This window comes from Euprymna scolopes, chromosome 39, assembly GCF_053919585.1.
Source record: "Euprymna scolopes isolate OS-2025 chromosome 39, ASM5391958v1, whole genome shotgun sequence".
NCBI lineage: Eukaryota > Metazoa > Mollusca > Cephalopoda > Sepiida > Sepiolidae > Euprymna > Euprymna scolopes.
The window spans coordinates 549,323-568,084 of record NC_136520.1 but is presented as its reverse complement, the minus strand read 5'-3'; the positions used below and the strand labels follow the sequence as shown (position 1 = coordinate 568,084).

General features: G+C 33.9%; 1 protein-coding gene across 1 annotated transcript in view; it reads right to left on the bottom strand.

The window, feature by feature from the left end:
• Positions 1–11,918: 11,918 nt before the first annotated feature.
• LOC145263594 (pre-mRNA-splicing factor ISY1 homolog) overlaps positions 11,919–18,762 on the bottom strand; it is a 43,941-nt gene continuing 37,097 nt past the window's right edge. Inside the window, exons 10-11 of the mRNA XM_080120439.1 lie at positions 15,125–15,214; positions 11,919–12,565 (exon numbers count right to left, since the gene is read on the bottom strand). Coding sequence (XP_079976565.1) covers positions 12,458–12,565; positions 15,125–15,214 — 198 coding nt within the window. The 3' untranslated portion in view covers positions 11,919–12,457. The remainder of the gene's footprint in view (positions 12,566–15,124; positions 15,215–18,762) is intronic.

Here is an 18,762-nt window from a genome sequence, read left to right as displayed (position 1 = left end):
ACATTGAATGAAATAGAAAAAATTGCTGTAGGCATCCAATAGTTACTGGACAATATAACCAAAATGTGAAATTTCACTGACAAAAAAAAATCAACGTGGTTTAAAAAAAAAGTTTTTAACTTTTGACTTTACAGGTAAATTTGCACAAAACTATTTTTTTTTTGTTTGTTTTAAATTAGATTATTTTATTTATTGATCTTTTCTCTTCAATTTGTGATATATATGAGGTGAGAAAATTAATTATTTTCATTTTAATAGACATTTCAAAATGAGGGGGGCGATGAATTAAAAAACGTGTCTAGAATATTATATTCGGTTTATTGGAAAGCGCATAAAATTTCACATTAAACCTAAAAATGTCGTAAAAATTGAACCAATAGAAAAATTTTGATAGATTTTTAAATTGAAAAAATTGAAAAAAATTTAACTCGTAAAATTCAATTCATTTGATTACATAAAAAATGGCTGCATGAGCGCGCGCAGGCAGTTTGTAAATATTTTTTTTATATAATAAAAAATAATATTTCTATTATTTTTCAAAAAACTTTAATAGTTTATTTTGGAAGTATATTCCATAAAAAAATTAAACAAACCACTTTAAAATAAGAAATTACGAGTTTTATATATTTTATTCACAGTTTTGTGTTAAGGATGTCAAAAATTTCCAAAAAATTCTGACACACCTAGTGCTACACTTGGTCTGTTCGGTCCTCGGCCATTGAAGGAGCAGTCCTTCTAGACTGAAGAAATTTTTACCCCCCCCCCCCCAATCAAAAGTTTCTCTTTTATGGCATAACGATTATCCTCTTTTCCTTGAGAGAAAAAGACAGAAATATAAGTTATTGCATAGAGAAAATATCAGTCGGTGATATTGTTTTGTTGAAGACTCTAAACCGAACCAGCCCCCTCTAGCCCATCTTGGTAAGATTCTTCATCTCATTCGTGGGAAGGATGGACAAGTTCATTCCAGCTGTATATTTATGTATCTGTTTGTTTGGGTTTTTTTTTTGTTTGATTTATTTAATTTTTATTTATTTATTTATTTATTTTTGTTTTTTGTTTTTTTTTTGGACTCATGCTCTACCTTAACAAGATTTGAATGTCAGGGGCTACTGTTTGGACTATATCTAGGAAAGATTAACAGGATTTTTGGTTTACGTTACATTTAAACTTCTGCATATCAGTACAGTCAGAGAAGCAGGTAGCAGGAAAGAAATTCCAAAGTCTGGCTGTTCGAGGGAAGAAACTATTAGAGTAGAAATCTTTCTGACATTTAGGGACCTCAACAGTGAAGGGGTTCGATTTTGTTGCTAAGCGGGTTTGTGAGGGATATATACTTGTAAAACAGACACAAAGATACAACATTGCAGTGATGGAACAGGGGTTAAAGCTTAGTTGACAAAGTGGGATATATTAGATTGAAAACTCTTTTTTGAAAGTTATCTAAGAGGTAGAGACTAATGGTAGATGCACCATCCCAGATGTGGCAACAATACTCCATGCATGGGCGAATGGTGGCCTTATAGAGATACAGGATATTCGCAGGTTGAGTAGTCTTCTAGCTAGATAGAGGGAAACCACCTTCTTTGCAGCAGTCTTGGCAATGTCCTCAATGTATTTGCTCCCATACATATTGCCCATGAATGTTAGGCCAAGGAGTTTGAAGTAAGAATTCTAAGGTAGGGTGTTATTTATCATAGATATCGGTGGTTGAAACAAAATATAACAAACACAATTTATCCTGGTCACGGCACCAAATTATGTTTGTTATATTTTGTTTCATTATTATTATTCTTATTGTTCTTGTTGTTATTGTTATTGTTCGTTGTTAGGAAGTCTTATTAAAAGTGAGTCTTAGAGAGTCTTATTAAGAGAGATGTTGCGTTCTGTGTTCGTGTTATGAAGAGATTCATATACATAAAATGTTCATACTTAGAAGTGTAGAAGCTCCTGGAGTGAGGAGACAGTGTTGAGACAGTCTTAGTGTTCACATTATAGATATGAGATGTAGAGAAATTGTGTATGTGAAGACATTTTAAAACACAGGATATATAAGACATATAATGACAATTTCACTTTACCTTTTGGTAGAATTACAACACAAAGATGACGTTTATAAAAACACATGATGGGTTTATTTCTTCTTCGACCGCTCGGTGGTTTTCTTAGTCAAGAATTCAAAGTTTTACATTCTATGTTTCAAAGGTGACCGTCTCGCTTCCAGACGTTCGACTGTCCATCTCTCGACTCCAGACTGTCGTCTCTCCCTCCTCAGACTCTCTCTGCTTAACTCTAAAGTTTCTAACTATATCAAGAACTTCCCATTTTCCATGACGTCATACACATGTTAAAACATGTGTCTTCTTTCACGTGTTCTGGAAATGCGTGTCCAAAACTTTTTCCTTTGTTTACAAAAGGAATTTTAATCTATATTTCCAGTAAACTATATTTCCAATATGTTAAAACATGTTTATTAAATTACCTTATAGTTGCATTCTTCACTTCAATTTCATAACAGAATTGACAAATGCACATTCCTTTTCTTAAAACTATTTTATCTCTAAGCTAAACAATGGTTTGTTTTTACATTCCATTTTCTAATTCTCTCTCGTAATCTATTTCTAAACCTAAATTACGAGGTTCGAATTCCGTCTATTCTATTTTATTTTCATTTTAACTAAATCTTTCTATTTTTATACTTACATGAAAAGGGGACAGCCCTTATCATGTAACACGTCTTGTAATTGTTACAGGAGAGCAGCTTAGTCTTACTAGCATTAAATGTTATCATTCACTTTCAGCCCCAGCCCACTACGGTTTGGAAGCTATTTTCTAACAATTCTGCCATTGTCTTAGATTTATGTACATCCGTTCTTCCCTCATGCATGTTATAGAGCATTGTATCATCAGCAAATATATCCATCTCAGACACAGTATTATCAGGGAGGTCATTTATGAATATCAGGAATAATAATGGCCCAAGGAACGACCCCTAAAGCACTCCTGCATCAATATTATGCTTCTTGAATTTACGTCCATCAATGACAACCTGTATGCTTCTATTGTCTAAGAAGGATCTAATCATATTTAGCATATGTCCAGTTATACTGTACGATTGAATTTTCATTAGCAGCCCTTTTTGCCAGACTTTGTCATAGGTCTTGGATATATCAAGGGCTACAGTCCTGGCTTCGCCCACCTTCTCCACATCTGGGCTGGTGCATCTACCACTAGTCTTTTGCTTATGGATAGGGTCTAAAAAGAGTCTTCAATCTAATAGGCCCCACTATGTCAACTAAGCTTCAACCCCTGTCCCATCACTGCAATGTTGCATTTCTGTGCTTGCTTTACAAATATTTTAATGGAATGTGCCCCCTCGACGTACATATCCCCGACAAACTCGCTTAGCAACAAAATCGCACCCCTTCACTGTTGAGGTCCCTAAATGTCAGAAAGCTTTCTACTCTAATAGTTTCTTTTCTCGAACAGCTAAACTTTGGAATTCCCTTCCTGCTGCCTGCTTCCCTTACTGTACTGATATGGAATAGAAAATGAAAACGGCACTAACCCTATTCAGGTTTAATCAGCTTTCTCCAAAGGAAGAAGTTCCATGGGAGTATGAAATTCACAAGCGGTCCCCAGTCGTATGTATATCCTCATTAGGGGAGATGACGACGTTAGGTTTTTGCGACTCTTGCAGGGAGGTGTCGACGTCCTTCTATGTATATGGATAGCACCTGGAATTCCCAAATTGGTCACCCATTTGGTACTGACCAAGCTCAATGCTGCTTAACTTTTGTGATCTAATGAGAATCAGTGTGTCAACGTGATTATGCCGTATATACTGATATGCAGAAGTTTAAATGTAACGTAAACCAACATCTTGTTAATCTTTCCTAGGCATGGTCCCAAATAATAGCCCCTTATGTCCAAGTGGTGATATGCCTTGTTAGGAGTTCATGTGAGTAAAAGATAAAAAAAAAAATTTTTTTTAAACTTGAGGGTGTTGTGCATTGTGTCTGTGTGTGCGCTGGATAGCAGTTTGACAACACATGTCTATAAGTTTCTCCTGTAGATGCTGAATTTTGGCAGATTCTGAATTTTGAAGAAGAGCGGAGGGAGCTTATTTTGTATCTACTTATCTATATATAGAAAAGCGAAAATGTGTGTATGTTTGTATGTATGTATGTATGTATGTGTGTTTGTATGTCTCGCAAAAACTTTCGACACAGGTCACAGATTTTCACGAGATTGGGATCATTTTAAAGTTCGATCCTTCACCCAACAAATGTAAAAAAGTTGGTCAAAAAGATTAATTTCTTCACCCTAAAATAATCAGTTTTCTACAGGGAGGGGTCAGAAAAAACCGTCCTCTCATGACAAGTTTGCTTCTACGCATGCGTCATACGACGTCGGAACATGATTTAGTTTCAATTTTTAAAAAAAAATGATGCAATTTCAATTTCATCGACGTCATCTTAGCTCAGTTGTTTAGAGTGCAGCCTCATTATCTAAAGGTTTTGGGTTCGAATCGTGGTGTGAGGTATCTTTTTTTTTTTATTTTAATATTGAAACAGAGTTATTTAAGCCAGTGATTTTTTGGGGGGTTTTTTCAGATTTTTTAAAGCAGATTTAACGTTCGTTTTTCTGTTTTCTTTTTTTGTTTTTCCCATTTTTCATTTAACATCGTTTGTTTGCATTACATTAGTTTTTTTGTGTTTTTTTTTAATATTTATTTCGCTTATTCTTATGTTTTGATTAACACCCCCCACCCCCACCCGAGCACACACACCTCGAAACACCTGGGCAACGCCGGGTACCCCCTGCTAGTCTATAATATAAAAGGCAAAAGCGGCACATTTTTGTATATCCAGCAAAGGCTTTTTTCACGAGGCTTCTCGGGGGGGGGGGTTACTATATTTTAGAACTGTTTATATACCCCCTAGATAATATCTACGATTTGCGAAGGGGCATAGTGTCTAGATTTATTTACATCGCCTTTTTTTCATTTTTTTTTAATTCAATTTTCACCCCAAACAAGGCACAGTGCCACTTTGAAGTAGGGGGCTACTATTGGGGACATAAGTTGCAGGGATATTATTAAGGGAGATGAGTAGCAAAATGTCTGTTCACATTACACTTGAACTTCTGCATGTCAGTACAGTTGGGAAAGCAGAATCCCGGAAGGGAACTCCAAAGTCTGGCAGTTCTGGGGAAGAAGCTATTGGAGTAGAAGGCTTTCTTACACCTAGGGATCTCTACAATGAAGGAGTGGGATTTAGCTGCTTGTCGGGTTTGTCGGGGTATTCACGTCGAAGGTGTACAAGTGCTTGTAGTTCATCAGAGCATTCATCATTAAAATACTTGTAGGGATGCAACATTTCGTTGATGAGACAGAGGCTGAAGCCTTGATGACAGTTTAGGACCTATCAGGTTGGCAACTCTCTTTTGAACCCTGTCAAGGAGTGAGAGACTAGTAGCAGATGTACCAGCCCAAATGTGACAACAGTACTCCATACATGCATGAATGGTGGTCTTATAGAGATACAGGATACTTTCAGGCATAAGTAGTTTTCTAGCACAGTAGAAGGAACCCACCTTCTTTGCAGCAGCCTTCACAATAATCTCAATGTATCTATTCCAGTTCATGTTTCCCGTAAATGTTAGGCCAAGGAGTTTTATAAAATTTGCGCTATTTCGCTGTGTCGCGTGTTTTTCGGCTTTTTAGTATAAATAAAGTGAAACTGAAGCAAAGCAACTCCTCGGCTTCCCCGCCAGGGACGTCCAGAAAGCAATCAGCTTTGATAAATGCGGTGAAAACCGTCATATCAGACAATTGCTATTTATTTGGACATTCCCCTTTCTTTTTTTAAGGGGTGCTGATTTTCCCCCAACATCTTGGAGAAACAAAACCAAAAAAAACTGCCTCGCAGCAAAAGTTAAGTGCGGGATTTCATTTCCCCTATGGTGTCATGTTTGACCTCATTAAATTTACGCACCTGTCACATAAATTTTTAATGGTTTAATTTTATCCACTCTCATACCATTGCCTTTGTAGCATCGAGGTAAGTCATCACGCGTTTTTCAGCCTTCACCTCAAGGATTCAGGTTCAAACCTTCGCCAATCTTTCACAAAAAACACCCGTCTAGCTGAAACCAGTCAAAAATTTTCCCCACTCTTTTATCTGTGCCTAAATCAAAATGTAAATTCCATGAACAAAGCTTCTTTCTTAAACTGCACACCCGTGGAACTCTCCTCCGTTTGCCTGTTTCCCTCCTGACTACAACTTGGATGTCTTCAAGTCCAACATAAACAGATTCCTGATGAACCGCCCCCCTAAATAATGACACTTTATCAAATCTCCAATACTAATGAATACTACAACACTATCCCATTGATTACTGTACACAAAATAACCCTTATCCCCGATTGGCTTCTCGGCCTTGATAAGTGGTGACCTTCATATAAAAAAAAAACTACCTGCCTACCAAAACTTTTTTTTCTTTTACACCCAGACAACGCCGGGCACCCCCACTAGTCTGCATATATAAAAGGCAAAATGGCCACGTGCGTCTTTGTATGTCCACAAAAGGCTTTTTTCATGGGGGCTACATTTATTTAGAAGTTTCCTTATACTCCCTAGATTATAATATCTCAGATTTGCAAACAGCCGTTGTCTCTATTTTTATTTTGATCGAGTTTTTAAAAAAATCCTTGGTTCCCCGTGTTTGTTTGTCTTTCTCATATAAATAAAGTGAAACTGATCAAAACAAATGCAACCCCCTGGCCGTCTCGCCAGGACATCCTGAAAGGCAATTAGCTTTGATCAATGTGGGGGGAAACCCTTGCTATCAGACAATTGCTATTCATTTGAACACTGGCAGAGTTTCCCCTTTTTGATGGGGAGCTGGTTTTCCTCAACATCGTTGGGAAACAAATAAATAAAACTGTTGAAAGCCAGACGTTCATTTCTGCAAGTCAACTTTTTGATTGACACCGCTAAATTTGAACGCTTTTCACTTCCTGTTGCGTCATCGCGTATCGGTAAGATGCCAGCTTTTTGTTTTTATCACTTTCTTTTTCACCTTCGTATCATGGGTTCGAGCCTGTCTTCTTACTACTACTTATTTATTTTTATGTTTTTGCTCAACACACACCTCCAAACACCCGGGCACCCCCGCTAGTTCTGTTAGAAACGACAGTCGTGATGAATGCTGCAAATGGTACTACTTTGAGTGCATGAGTGTTTCTGAAGAAAAACTTGTGGAGATTTTCTTTGTTCAGATTGTGTGGCACAAGGCTTTTCTCTTAATATTAATATGTCAATGACCTGCAAATGAAATTTCTCCTTGTCTCATTTAGGATAACAAAAATGCAGAGATGGCAGTTATGCCCCTTGGACTAGCGAAAGGCAGGTAGGAGTTATGTCCCTTAGAGTGTATAAATAGACATACACAGATACCGGTTGGACGTCCAGTGTTAAACGCAGCTCTAACTCTAAAGAAAAAATCAAACTTGAGACTAAAGCAATAAAAAATAATATCAATAGTTTCAGTGCTACTGCATATAATAGAGAAATTAGAAATGTTTAATATTGAATTTCAAGACAAACCAATGGTATCTACTTAATTGTTTTGTTACAGTAATGAATATATCCAAAAATTATGAAAAACGATATGGTAGATAAAAAATTAGCGAAAATAAAATATTGGCAAATTAAAAAACAAAGTTTCAAAGAGAAGTAAATAGTGTGTAATTATTGCATTTTTAAATAAATTGTGTGTTTTGCCTTGTTTTTAGTATCACTGACTTACTTCCCTTGTTAATGTTACGTCTTCCCAAAGAAATATGGTGATGGTTTGTTACAATTAAGATCGAAAACTCGTTTTTTAAATAATGCAGTAATATTTAAGTACTTCTGAAATTAGTTAATTTCAACCAAAAGCAATGATATCAACACAAAAAGTCAGCAGATACCATTTTTTCCCCCCAAATTTCGTTATCATAGTGTAATTGCACCATAATTTCAGTATTTATACGAGAGGTTTCTTGTTTGCTAGTTTTCTTTGAAAAATATCAAAAGATTGTATTTTCATTTTTTGTTATTGCTATTGTTAACATTTTGAGGGTTTTCATTTTGTTCTTTTTTTTTTGTTTTCTATTTCAGTTGAATCAGAAAGGTGTACACTTTTGTTCTTTTGTGACGAGATGTTATATTGCATATCTCTCTAGATTTACATATGCCAAACGTTAATAGCAGTACCAACAATATACATAATTAGCAGGGGCAGCAATAGTGACAGAAATGGCGGTGTTTCGAGGGGAAATAAACTAGAGAAAAACACACATAGAACCAACGGAACAACACATATATTTCTCTTTTCTTCTACTCCGAGGTCAACACCTCCTCCATAACAGCAAAATGAAGAAAATAAAAAATAAATCACAAACCAGATTTCCAACCCTAATGAAGCTATTTTTAGCAAAATATTGGACTTACAACAAAAAAAAGTAAATAAAAATTATTTTAGTAATTGTCTGTATTTTTGAGATGAGGTGTTTTCATTGATTGAGATTGTCGGACTGACTTCCTCATCTTGGTTGTTTTTGTCACAACGTTTCGGCCGTTTTGCCCTCCGGCCTTCGTCAGGTGTTTTGTATCGAACTGGGGAACCGTTTGTTAGGAGTCTCGAACCCAACCCTTTATTATTATTACGGGGGTACCGTGTTCGGACTCCAGCTAGGCTTTGGGACATAGTTGCTGATTCTCTGTTTTTAATGTTACTTTTTCACTGCCTTCGTTCAGGATTGAATTCAGCACCTTTTAGGGTAACTGTAAACTTTGATACGTCTAGGACCACTCGGCCATATGTCCTAGTGACACGGCCGAAACGTTGTGACAAAAACAACCAAGATGAGGAAGTCAGTCCGACAATCTCAATCAACAAAAAATTATTTTATTATTATTTCCGACACTTCAAAGTTTTCAAATTTCTCATTTAAATTTTATTCAAAATAAGTGTCTTCTAAAAGTGTGTAACCATCTTTTACTGTAAATTTCCCGCTCGCTCCATAACACCAAAATGAAGAAAAATTACGCACCAGACTTCTTACCAATAAACAATGAATTTTTCTTTAGATATACATTCTAGTTTTATGCCAATTAAAAAAAAATATATACCAACTTTGTGGGTGTTTATTTTTCAAGTTTTACCTGGTCATGCCAACATAAACTTCTGATCTAGTCTTAGTGAAATTAAAAAAATTTCATGCAAATCTTAGTCCTCGAATAGATTTCCTCTTTTACCCAAATATTAAGTTTTAAAGTAAAAATATGGTCACACTTTTATTTTGAATAAAATTTAAATGAGAAATTTGAAAACTTTGAAGTGCCAGAAATAATGACAAAATCATATTTATAAACTTTTTTGTTGTAAGTATAATATTTTGCTAAAAATAATGCTATTTTTAGCAAAATATTGGACTTACAATAACAACAAAAAAGTAAATAAAATGATTTTATCATTATTTACGACACTTCAAAATTTTCAAATTTCTCATTTAAATTTTATTCAAAATATCTTTTAAAAGTGTGTGACAATTTTTACTTTATGAAGTTTTGTTTTCTCTTTGTTGTTTGAAAGTGGTTGTTGCTATTTTTAGCACGTGTGATTGTAGCGTATTTCTGGTTTCAGCTGACAGCATATTTTTGTTTAGGAGTGGTTAGCTGGTAGACTACAACAACTAACTGACTAAGATCAAAAAAGATGAAGTGTAGTATCAGAACAGATACTGTACTTTGCTTCGAGCAAAAAGGTCAAAGATTGGAGTATTTTCCAACTATTACACCTATTGTTTGATGAATTTTTGAATGAGAAGTCCTTTTAAATGAAGCTTCATTTTTATATATCTTGTACAAATAAATTCTTTAAATATAAAGAAATTTTATATTTCTGAGTTTTTGAGACGAGGATTGGTTATTAGTATTATTTGGATCCATCCCATATCATAATAAATTTTATACTGGGTCTATTTAGTAATTGGTTATCTCCCAGCATATGTGCTGTTTCTTTGCATCAAATTACTTAGGACTTCTAAGAGCATGCTACCAGGTATGTTTTCCTTATTGGCTGATGTTAAATTCCCAGAGAACTGTGTTCCGTCACTTGTTTTGTCCATGTGTTCATATATGTCGTCATAAATATTATATACACTCACATCTTAGTTCCAATCTATAGTCTCTCCTTGCCAAACTTTCACAAAAAAACACTCATCTAGCTGAAACCACTATTTTAGTTGAATCAGAAGGTTGTGCACTTTTTAAGGGGATTCTTTTGTGACAAGATCTTATATTAAATATATCTCTCCAGATTTACATATGTAAAATGTAAATAGTAGTACCAACAATATACAGAATTAGGAGGAGCAGCGATAGTGATAGAAATGACGGTGCTGGAAATGACTCCTGTTCATCAACACATTTCAATCAGGCACATTTAACACATACAAGGATGACAATGGCTGCTTTTTCTGTGTCCACGTTAATAGTATATAATTCACAATTCATGCAGAGGCATAAAAGGCAGAGTGAGGTGCCAATCGATCATACAACTAATAAATTTTGTTTCGGAGTGGTTAACTGGTAGACTACACAACTTCTTCACTGACTGAGAACAAAAAAGATGAAGTGTAGTATCAGAACAGATACTGTACTTTGCTTCCAGCAAAAAGGTAAAAGATTGGAGTATTTTCCAACTATTACACCTACTGTTTGATGAATATTAAAAATACCAACGCCTCAGTTTTCAGAATACTGTGAACATCTAGAGTCAAAGGATATAATCAGCTTCATCTTTTATTTACTCAAAGATTTTTGAATGAGAAGTCCTTTTAAATGAAGCTTCATTTTTATATATCTTGTACAAATAAATTCTTTGAATATAAAGTAATTTTAAATTTCTGAGTTTTTGAGACGAGGATTGGTTATTAGTATTATTTGAACTCATCCCATATCATTAAATTTTATATTGGGTCTATTTAGTAATCGGTTATCTCCCAGCATATGTTTTCTGCTTCTTTGCATCAAATTATTTACAACCGCTATCCAGTCATGGCTGATGGAACAAGAGCATGCTACCCTAATGGCCGATGTTAAATCCCCAGAGAACTGTGTTCCGTCACTTGTTGTGTCCATGTGTATTATATGTCCTGGCATAAATATTATATACACTCAACATCTTAGCTCCAATCTATAGTCTCTCCTTGCCAAACTTCCACGAAAAACACTCATCTAGCTGAAATTACTATCAATAAATTCCCTTACTCTCTATCTGTGCCGAAACCTGAATGTAGATTCCATGAACAAAGTTTCTTTCCTAAAATTGGTCATCTGTGGAACTCTGTTCTACAGGTCTACTTTCCAGCTAATTACAATATCATCATCTTCAAGTCCAACGTAAACAAGTTCTTATCAAACTGTCCTTTAAATAATCAAATTATACCGAATTGTCACCACAAACGATTACTACGACATTGTCCCAATGACTACGTACACTCATTAACCCTTATCTTCGAGAAGCCTCCAGGCCTTGATAAGTGGTGACTCCTTTATAAAAAAATATTGCAATCATATTTGTGAGCATCGCCCATACTGAGGATTGAACCTTCAATCTCCAGAAGTTTAACTTTTACAATTGAAATTGACCAAGTACTCTATCCACTGCATAATACAGTTGTGTTTGACAGAAAGATTCCAGAGTTCAACATGATACACCTGAAGAAGGTCGGAGTTTACATCGAATAATATGTTGTGAAAATAACACACAAGATGAGAACAGTAGTCCAAATAATATGAATAATCAATATTTATCTCAAACTTTCTTTGGATTAATGTAAATAACAAATTCCGACGCAAATAGTCAACAAATAATTTTTAATAGACAAAATGACATCAGCGTACATGAACAATAAACCTGAAGATGGCTGAAGAGACCATGAGAGAAAGCCCTCATGCCAAAAATATAGATGGAAAATTTTTTTTTTTTTGCTTTTTGGCATTTTTTTGTTTATGATGACATGAAAGATATTAATGAATCTGTAATGAAATGATAAATATCTGAAAATTTCATGGAGAAAAAAATTAAATGAATTGTAAAAAATGAAAATTCTAAAAAATTTATTAAAAAAAAATTGTGAAAAAAAATGTGAAAAAAAAAATTGTGGAAAAAATGTGAAAGAAAATATGAAAAAAAATTGTGAAAAAATAGATTTATGGAAAAAAGTGTTGTGAAAGAAAATCTGAAAAAAAAAAATTGTGAAAAAAAATTGTGAGAAAAAAATGTGAAAAAAAAATTGTATCAAAAATGGTAAAAAATAATTTTAATGGAAAAAAAATTATAAAGAAAATGTAAAAAATAAATGGAAAAAAAATTGTGAAAAAAAAAAAAAAAAGACGCGTCACATTCCTAACATTTCTTTGACTTCTGTTTCTTCTTCTTGTAATGAAGCACTGGCATATTTTTCAAGGAGTTCCATTTTCTTTCGTTGAACCAAGGCTTCTTCAATCTGAAAAAATAACAGAAATAATAAAATAAAAAAAACATACTTTGGTTAGATTTGAACAACTTATAACAATGAACTATTCGGTCATTCTTAGTTAAATAATGAATCGATATAAAAAAGTTCATTACTCGTATATAACAAAGAAAGAGAACAAATTCTGAATTAGTATTTGCTCTCTTCTTTTCTCTAAACAATATAAGTATGTGGCCAGTTTCCACCTCCCTGCATTAATCACATGATCAGCACCTTTCCTCTATTAACCTGCAAGCTGATTTGGTAACTGTGATTTCTAGGGCTGTGACAACAGCATATTCTTTTCATTGTTTTGACTCTTGAGTATATATCCGTTAATATCTTATGTTTTCATATAGACTGGTATGGTTCTTGCTTGATTAAGTGTGTCTGTGTCAGATATATACCCGAGAGTCAAAAGAATGAAAAGAATGTTCTGTTGCCATAGACCAAGTGATTTCTCATTATTTTTAAACTAAAAAAAATTTTAAGCATCGATGCGATATAAAAACAAACAGAACAAAATTTAAGTAAAAACTCGAGGACAATGTTGGGTAGTTAGAGATACGTATGTAGCAGACGAAATTGCAAGGAACACAATTCTCTCGGTTGGAGATTTTGAATACACTTCCTTCCTGACTTGTCCAATCAGAAGTCAGCTCTCAGTCATGTGACCAAGTTTATAAAAGGTTAAACTGGCAACACACTCTTTCTCTCTCTATCTCTCTCTTCCTTCATCTTCTGGCATCGATGATTTCACCAGAAATAACTGCCGATTGACACCATGATGGTGTAGGGGAAGTTAGGCAAAGAACACTAGTTTATACAGACACCAGAGAGTGACTTCCCTTGACACACAGACACGAGGAGAATGAGTTTGAGCATCGAGAAGGGAAGGCGGCATAATGCCCACGGAAGAGACACAGAGATGTTTCGGCCTTGACAAAAAAATGTAAGGTGAGAACGTTGTCCCACTATGAGACAAAGTAGGACTTTAACCACTTGAAAGTGATTACCAAATTATTGTCGTTCTGTATTGTGATGTTATACAACTTTCAGGTTTCTCAATTCGTAATAAAATATGTATTTATGTACTTGCGAACTATTTGCGTTTGTTAAGTATTTATGTTTGTAAGCATTTCTAGTTTCAGTGATTCAACCAACTATGAAACCCCCAACGTTTACAATATTGGTTCTCTGTGCCTGTCAAAGGAAGTCACTCCCCGGTGTCTATATAAACCGGTGTTCTTTGCCTAAATTCCCCTACAAGGGAACCTACAGAAGTCCACGAAGGAATAAACCGAAATCCACTACAGAAGTCCACGAAGGAATAAACCGAAATCCACAAGGGAACCCCATGCTTGACTTCACGCAACCAAACATTCTATTCCTTAGAACATTCTAACCTGTTACTAGTCGGAATAAATCCGTCCATTCTTTCGTTTATAAAAGTTTTGTGTTGTTTTGTGTTAAATAATTATTTATTTAATTAGGGGGTGTCTACAAGCATCTCCTAAATGTATTTATCGCTCGCCCACAGCAAGAATATGATGTAACAAAAGGGTCATGTAAGTAGGATTGAAAAGCTAGCACCCCAGAGGAAAGGCACTCTAGTCTGCAATAAATGCTTAAGTAGCCCTGTTGGCATGCCCCCAGTAGAGGCACCTCAGGCAATCAGCAATTAAGTAGTTCCTTCTCAAAGAAGAGAAGCCTAGGATCATGAACCTCCTAGAACAGCACAGAACCAGCAATACACCACAGTCAACAGGGAAAACGCCACTACAAGAATGGCTTAGACTGTTGGTTTTTGGAGCCGAAAGAAAAAATTCACCCTGAGTGAAAATAATTAAATTTCAACTAAAATCCATTTCGTTTTATTTGGATCATACAGATTACTGTTTTCATCTTGAATATTTTTTTCACAATGTTTCAGTCAACATAACCTCCGACCTTCTTCAAGTCGAACTTTGGAATCTCTAAAACTCAGGAATCTGTATGGAATTCCAAACGGAATTTATTTAATTTATTTAATTCATGGAGGAAAACACTTTGTGTGAATTAAGCACCTGGCGGAAAAATCGTGATTAAGAATTGGGCACATGAGATCCCATGTAAATGTAGAAAACTATACAAAAGTGAGACGTCTCATTCACTAAAAGAATCAAAAGAACATAAAAAAAAAAATGCTGTAATATGTGGAGACATTGAAAAACCAGTTATGGCTAACCACATATGGAGGGAAAAGAGGGTTATAGTCAGCTAACATACTTCTTAATTATCGGCGTAGCGCTACCAGAAGTGGTGACATGGCAAATAAGTTCCTTCGCTTTTTTTCTTTTACCTTGTCACCATTTCTGGTAGCAGCCACGCTGGAAGTTAAAAAGTATGTTAGCTGACTATAACGCAACTGACTAAAAAGAGTCATGCAATGGAATAATTCCCAGATCTCATCACAGCAGGAAACAGTTCAAACAGTAAGTTGAAGCTGCCAACCAGCTGTAGATGTTTGACTCTTGAATATCGAAGAGTAAAATAAAAGATTGGAAATACCTCTTGTTGTGACGGCACTGGAACATGTGCAATAAAATGTTGGCTTTCCTTGGCAACGCCGCCACTTTCGATTTCATTGTCAGAGTCAGACTATAAAAGAAAACGAATAATTATAAAAAGAACAAATAATTGACTAGGGAGGGAGGGGGGCGCCCTGCTTTGCACGGGCATAAAATATGCTTAATATGATATTTTCATTCATCCAGATTTTGTATATATTCTTACAGAGTCGTGATTTCAAAGGTGAAAAAAAAAATGTATTTGGGTGCCATCAGCTAGAATTGAAACCAAAACTGTAGCATTCAAAGCTGGTGACGTTACCACTGTCCCAATGTAACATGCATGTGAACTGATTAAAAATTAAAAATAAATAAAGATGAATGTGCAAAATGTATAACAATTTTTTCAATTTGGGCCCATTTTTAACCCTTTAAAAACAGTTTTAATCGGCTAAAAACCCAGAAAAGAACAGTCCATAAAAAATGAAATCATTTGAGGTCCCTAGCACTGTTCTGCAACTTTTAGTTTCGGAGGAGATAGAGTTTGAAAATATGGAGACAGACATATAGCCTTTTATATATTAGATTATAGAAAGATATATTTTTTGTTCTTTAAATTCTTTCTATTGTTATTATATATATATATATATATATATATAATGTTGTGGAGACGCCCACTAATTAGCATACGTGGGTGAAAAGATATAGATAAAGGTATCAAGTCAGCAAGACCGGAGAGCTGTGTTCTAACGCCGGATAGGCAAGACGCATGTGCCGGTTGCTCCATGAAAGACTTTAACACACCCTCTGCCAGACAATCTTCCAACTGCAGTACAACTGCACCTTTGTAAATATGTATTATATTTTCGTCTTAATATATTTGTTTTACCTTTACTTTCTGCGTTCATGTTGTTATTGATACAGACACAGCAATATATATATATGTAAGCCTTGGCTTAGGTACAAGGACATGTTGAAAAGTAATCTGTCTGCAGTACACATACCATATACAAGTCTTGAAAAAGAAGCGAGTGATCGTAAGGAATGGTGCTCGCGGTGTTTTAAAGGAATCCGAAAAATTCAATCTGATAGCCTAAGTAAGTTGAGGGAAAACAAAGAAAGAGCAAAGCGAGTGGCAGTGGCACGGCTATCAATAGCTGCCAATTCATACCCATGTTCTATATGCGACGTTTTTTGCAGGTCTCTTGCTGGATTGAAAAGTCATCAGAGGCAAAAACATAAATTAATTAATTTAAAAATGTGGGTGGTCAGAACCTCATACATCAATCAACGGGAGAGTCCATTACATATATATATATATATATATATATATATATATATACACGTATACATAGATACACGTGTATATATACACATATATATATACACACACACACATATACATATATATATATACATACATATATATATACACACATATACATACACATATATACACATATACACACACACACACATATATATATATATATACACATATATATGCACATATACACACACACAAACACACATATATATACACATATATACACACACACATATACTCACATATACACACACATACCTTTACTTTATATATCATTTTAAATAGCGTTTTCTAACCGTTTAAATTACAATCGTTTTAATACAATTATATCTTCTTGTCAGAATGTTGAATACATGTTACATACATGTAAGATGGAAAAAAGCAAATTTGCACAATTTTCTTATTTCAATTCAAGCTAGGCTGAAAAGCTGCTGAAACAGGTCCCGATATCAACAGAATGTTTGGCCTAGGAACCACTACTGAATGCACAGCATAACGTGTTGATCCTGATGGTGTTTCTTTCAATTAATAAATTTTTGTTTGAGCTGAGATATGTTCGTCAGAATTTAAAAGTTAAAAACTGCAAGAACTTTCTTGTCAAACCGATATTATAAAAACTGTTCAAAGCAGATCCTATAATTTAAGTGTTAAGGTTATGTCAGCTACATTTTACTAAAATACTGTCCATTATATTTTAAATATAAAACTGACCCAAAGTAAAATAAACTAATATATACAAATAAATAATCCAATAGTAATATACAATAGTTCAATACAAATAATAAAATCATATTGGAAGAGGCAATCATTAATTTACTTTTTCAATCCAACACCTCTTGGCAGACAATGTTCTTTTCTTTGCCCTGTTTTTTTCAAACGTTCCCTTTTTTACATAACATTGTGCTGACTTCTTTCGTTGGTGAAGAAGCGCTGAACATCGAAATTACTACAAATTCCTTTACAACATTACAACAATGTTCATATATTATTATAACAATATTCATATATTATTATAACAATATTCATATATTATTATAACGATATTCATATATTATTATAACGATATTCATATATTATTATAACGATATTCATATATTATTATAACGATATTCATATATTATTATAACGATATTCATATATTATTATAACGATATTCATATATTATTATAACGATATTCATATATTATTATAACGATATTCATATATTATTATAACGATATTCATATATTATTATAACGATATTCATATATTATTATAACGATATTCATATATTATTATAACGATATTCATATATTATTATAACGATATTCATATATTATTATAACGATATTCATATATTATTATAACGATATTCATATATTATTATAACGATATTCATATATTATTATAACGATATTCATATATTATTATAACAATATTCATATATTATTATAACGATATTCATATATTATTATAACGATATTCATATATTATTATAACGATATTCATATATTATTATAACGATATTCATATATTATTATAACGATATTCATATATTATTATAACGATATTCATATATTATTATAACAATATTCATATATTATTATAACGATATTCATATATTATTATAACGATATTCATATATTATTATAACGATATTCAAAATCGAGGTTACATCAAAGCAAGGTCACTCATATTCTTATCCACGGTTGCAAGATTGGCTTTTTTAAGCCAAATTTCGCAAATTTTTTTAAAGCCAAATTTCGCAAATTTTTTTAAAGCCAAATTTCACAAATTTTTTTAAAGCATAATGTACGGAATAAGGAAAAGAACAAACGGAAGCGCTCTATCTACTATTATATATAACAAACTTTGTGTGTGTGCATGTATGAATGTATGTATGTATGTATGTATGTATGTAGCATCGTGTGTGTTTGTATGTATGTGTGTGTTGGGGTGAAGAGAACTCCTGTAAGCCGTGGTGAAGACAACCCCTCTAGGAGAAGCAAATCTCTGATTTAAAAAAAACCATAAAGCGGGAGACCTATACCGCATTAAGCTGGTCTGCAGTTTGACTTGTTGCTGGCTATCTTGCTCTTGCTTGTTGCTGGAGGTCAACATTTTGAACCGAGAGAGAGATTTAGCTGTCGTACAAAGCTAAAACTCTGTAATATCATCTTTGTATAGATACTCCCTCAGGCATTTGTCTATAAAAAATGGTCCTGTTGCGATGGAAAAGTTGTGATGCGTGTAGGCCTGAAATACTGGAAGCATGTAATAATTGATCTGCCATCATTATATGTATCTATGTATATATGTTTGTGTGTGTATGT